Source organism: Cariama cristata, unplaced genomic scaffold (assembly GCF_000690535.1).
Source record: "Cariama cristata isolate BGI_N322 unplaced genomic scaffold, ASM69053v1 scaffold20643, whole genome shotgun sequence".
NCBI lineage: Eukaryota > Metazoa > Chordata > Aves > Cariamiformes > Cariamidae > Cariama > Cariama cristata.
Window position 1 is genome coordinate 4,820 of NW_009608046.1, and position 5,079 is coordinate 9,898.

The following is a 5,079-nucleotide window of genomic DNA, read 5'->3' on the forward strand; positions in this document are numbered from 1 at the left end:
AATATCTACTAGAGTGAAACATTTGTTTAAGAAATTTCAAGAGTAACCTATGAGGAAGAGATTTTGAACGCGATTGGGACAATCCCTTCCTCAGGTTTATTTCAATAGAAGACATAGAGCAAGGATGACTGGTATATTCATCAGTTAAGATCGCCCTTGCTGAGTCCAAGCCAGACACTATCAAGTAAGACAGAAGTCTTCTTTTTAAAGGATTTATTTATGCCTTCCCTAGAAAAATATGGAACTACCCTTCCCCTAGCCATGTTCATAAAACTTAGTTTGAATTTCAATGTGTGCATTTTCCTCAAAACTTGATTGCTCTCCACACACAAGGAAATCTTTAACATCCAGGAATATTACAAAGGGGTAAGGGAAGCAGGACCTGAATCTTGCTAAAATGTAAAAGACCACAACTTGTAAAACAGCTATCATGATGGCCATACTATTATGGACACACGCTAACATCACTCAACTGCTATCAGTGCTCCAGCACCTTCCTACCGTTGTTCCTCCAGTTCGAAGGATGAGGAGACAGACTCTCGAAGTTCACCGGAACTTAATTCACAAACCAGCTCATTCTACTGTTGCATCCCTAACTACGGGGTATGCCTCCTGAAATTTCTGTGCCATATCCAAGAAAATACCGATCAGTCAGGGACACAATAACTAACACTATTTTGCAGCATGTTTTGAGCCAGTCAGTCTCAAGAGGGGTAACTCGTATCAGGTCTGACACCAAAAGAAGCAATCATCTGCAGAAAGTTAATCTGAACAAAGAGACCAGAGAAAAGATATCTTTAAGGTAGCCTGATTTTCCTGATCATAGAATAAGAAAGGTCAGGAAGGACCTCTAGTGTCACGTGGTCCAAAACCATGCTCAAAGCATGGGGAACTTTAAAGTTGGACCTAACTATAAAGGTAAATCAGGTTGCTCCAAGTCTGATTCAGTCAAGTTTTGAACATCTCAAAGATGTAAATTCCACAAATTTTCAGAGCAGCTTGTTCCAAAGTCTGACCACCCTCACTGTGATTTTTCTTCCTGTTATCTAATTGGAATTTCACATATTGCAGCTTGTGCCCATTGCCCCCTGTCCTTTTGCCGTGCACCTCCAAGAAAAATGTGTCCATCTTCTCTACACAGTGATGAGAGAACTAATGTGCCTAAGAGGCATTACAGAAACTTCACATGCAAAAAATCTGTCATCAAACTGGAACAAGCTGGGCAGAAGGCGACTAGGAGTCTAGGAAGCAATATAAATAGAGAGATGCTGAAGGTTAACAGGCTTCATTTATCAGTGTTAGAATTATCACTATTCTAGATGATTAAACAGTTAATATCCAAGTGAGAAAATTAATAATAAGAGAAATTAGCATACAGTAATTTGTGCTACACTTTTTGTAGCTTGCTGGCTTGGGAATTAGGAAGCAACTTTTAAAATTTTCTTATATATATTGAGGATGGGTATTTAAATTATCTTCCACAATATTTCAAATTAATCGCTTTCCCTCCAGCACATACTTATTAAAGTGGTGCCATCTATCTGTGAAGAATGCTACAAGCAGGTCTTTGTCATATGACTTCTGCCTAAGTAGAGTTATCTAATTTATAAGCATGACAAAGTATAAAAGAAGAAATTCATAAGAGGACTCAGTAATGGAATAGCTGTACTTGTTTTAAAAACAATAATTAAATGTACCCTATTAAGATAAGACCTAACAATAGGACTATCACATAGAACATTTCCAGTATTATAAAATCAATATGACAGGCCTAAACTTGGTGTGCTGCAACATAACAATGTGGTGAAAAGTAATTAAATACAGTTCTTTTAAGAGGATACATAAGTACAGATCTAAAGTGAAACCCTAGATGAAAGAATCAAGGTGTTTCTAAACCCAACATAATCCTGGTACGTGGAAAAGACTTCAACAGCGGGTTTGACTGGCCATGGTAGTGAAAAACGATAAGGAATCTGTGAAATACTTCAAGAATCAAAGAAATAAAAGGCTGAAAGAAACATAAAGCAACTGCCAAAACCCTTTTCCAACCCAAAGGCAGGAACAACTGACCTCAGGCCCTTCATACCTCATCCAGAAATGTAATAAATGTCTATTAAATCTGAGTAGCAGAAATAAGAATGGAGCTTTGCAAAACATAAAGGTCAGCTTCATATGAGACAGGTTCAATGTGGCTAGTACAGACTTGTGCAACCTGTGTCCTGTCTGTGTCAGGAGCTTTTCAGTACCCAGCGTGAAAACCATCCCTTTGAGATGGGTTTGCCCTGTGTGATCGGTACCCCCTGCTCCTGACTCCCAGTAATACAGTTACCATAACAAACGTCATTTTATAAGCCAAACAGACATTCTCTGTGACCGAGCTGATCAGTCCTCTCTCTCCCTCTCCTGCTAGGCCTGAAGGTCCTGCACGCCATTCTGTGATTCCATGATACTGCGATTCTCCCCCTCCCTATCGGCCTCAAGGTCTCTGATCCCCCTGGGGCCAGGGACATCTCTGCTCTTGTCTGCTTCCTACAAGGACTGAGTGAGTGACTTGTATTCTTTTATACAATTCAGGTCTAGATGATGACTGCAATATTGATACTGCAAGCCAAGTATTAAGATTTGACCTCATCTGCAGAGGCTCCAGGTGATTAGGAACCATAAGCTAAGCTGTGCTATAAAATTCTGCGCTATGCTACTTACAAAATTGTGCTACGCTGACTCTGTTTATAAAAATCCTGTGCTACCCTGATCATAAATTTCTATGCTCTGCTGATCATCAAATTCTGTTTAAAATAATAAAGCTTTAATTGTAACTACAACTTAGTGCCATCATCATTCTGCCAGGGATCCCCAAAAGAACCTCTCTGTCCCTGTAGTGTCTGGAGACAGAATACATTGGCATAGTTGGCAGAATCCCTGGGTCAGAGTAATGACTGATTTCCCTGATAAATGGGACTCCTGGAGAAAGGGGTTTACAGAAAATAGGTGGCAAGATCCCAAGAGGGACAAGAAGTGGCTAAAGGCAATAAGTCATCATTCAAAAGCCGTATGGAATGAGTTAAATAAATGGAAGGATAGTGTCAAGTGAAGAAGGACAGACAGAAGGAAGGAATGTGCTGGCTCTTAGCTACAGTATGGAAAACTGAGAATGAACAAGTTGAAAAGTTAGAAGAGGAATTATACAGTTGAAAGGTGAATTGTCAGCAAAGGATTTAGAATTAGTATAACCAAATTAAAGACTGACAGCGAGTCTGGAAAAAGAGCATCTCTCGAAAAACAATTAGTGTCACAAGTTACAGAAAAAGCAAGAAAACTGTGAAAAACTGTTAAAAGGTAGCGATATAGAAGCTGTAAATGTCTGCATAGCTATGTATGATAGTGACTGGGCTGGAGACATTTGGGACAGCCCAGATGAATCTAGTGAGGAAGTAATTGATTCTGTACCAATAGGACCCTTGACTAAACAAGAAATCACTACTGATGACCAACAGGGGAACAATCTGCAGAGAAAGGATACTACTAACATCTGAGATTTTAATAAGGATTATTTGCAAAAAATTCAGGCAACATACCAAAAATGACCTGGGCAGTCAACAGTTAAACAGTTGTGCTGCCTCTGGCATAATAAAGCAGTGAGAGAATCCCTGTTTGCAGGAGAGGCAAAAGACAGATTTAGGTCCTGGAATTTTTCTCACCCTCAGAGGGAACGTTGCTTGGACCTTAGCTATTCAGTGGGCAAGAGGGGTCCGTTACCAAGGCTGGAGCGAGGAACCTACAGTTCCTTCGCAGGGTCCAAATGAATTGCAGGAAGCATAATTACAAGGGGCTATTATAACCTTATCAGATCGAGCAGAGCTCCAGGTGAAAAAAAAAGGGACAGTCCTGCTCCTGATTTGAGGTCTGATGGGAAAGGAGCTGCAGGGTCAGAGAAATTAATCTTTATGCAACTATGCCAGGGCTTACCTGCAGAAATCTTTTCTTTTTCACAAGTGCTCCGCAAATGCAAGAACTAAGCCCTGAGCCTCCCATACGAAGGAGCAGTGCTGGGTCCTAACTCCCTTGGTCCCACCTGGAGATCAAAAAGCGCCCCACATGGCCATTGGGACAGTTTAAATAAAAAATATAATACCATCAGGAGTCGTCTTAATCAAACTGAAAGTGCATGATCCGAGCGAAACAAGTGGTGGTGTGCCTCCATAAATCAGGGGTACACTGGTGACTTGCTCCACCATTTGTCTACTGAAAAACCACAATTGCTAGCAAAGGAAAGGGAAAAGGAAGAAAAGCTATCCACGTCTCTACCTAGTGCCCCTCCCATTAATGGAAATCCCTTAAACCCCCAAAATATCCTGACTTACCTCCTATCAGAGAGCAGTACAAAGGAAACCAGGCAAGGGGCTCAGACTGGCAGAGGTACCTCTGGACTCAGAGAGGCCCTACCCTCTGCCACTCAAGGAGCGAGTTCCACCCTTTGGGCCACAGTAAATGATAAATTAAAGACTGATTTCCTCATAGATACCAGAGCACAACTATTCCTGATTAAAGCAGAATCTTGTTCAGAGGGAGCTATCCCTCTGAAACATCAGAAAATACTAGTAACTGGAGTAAATGGAGCAGTGGTTCCTTATTCAGTTGTTAACGTAAAATCGGAACTTCCCTTTTGCCTCCCCCCTGCCCTCTGAAAACAGCAAAAGTGACTAGGAAACCTAAATATATTCAGCATGGATATTCTGTGAGCTGGATACAAGGCAACATTAATTGGGCTACTGAAACAACTACGAAGAAACAATGCCAGGGTCCCAGCCAGGAGGTCACCTTTTTGGGGACCAAATAGATACGGGGTAGGAAATAAGTCCCCTGGTCCACTTGGCAAATTGATTATGTTTGGACCTCTCCCTCAAATACTCGAGGGGTGGCATTATATCCTCATTGGCTGAGTTGAAATAATAACAGGCTTAGGGAAAGTTTTTGCTTGCCAGAAAGCTGATGGTCTTACCACTGTGGCAGGACTTAATGGTTTGCTGAGACGACCATGCCCTCTGCTGTGCAGTCTGACAATGACACTCGTTAAAAAAA

General features: G+C 41.3%; 1 protein-coding gene across 1 annotated transcript in view; it reads right to left on the reverse strand.

The window, feature by feature from the left end:
• The window catches only part of LOC104159163 (AN1-type zinc finger protein 1-like), a 2,165-nt gene extending 1,037 nt beyond the window's left edge, over positions 1-1,128 (reverse strand). Inside the window, exon 1 of the mRNA XM_009696996.1 lies at positions 1,000-1,128. Within this exon, the coding sequence (XP_009695298.1) occupies positions 1,000-1,128 (129 nt within the window). The remainder of the gene's footprint in view (positions 1-999) is intronic.
• Between the last annotated feature and the right edge of the window lie 3,951 nt (positions 1,129-5,079).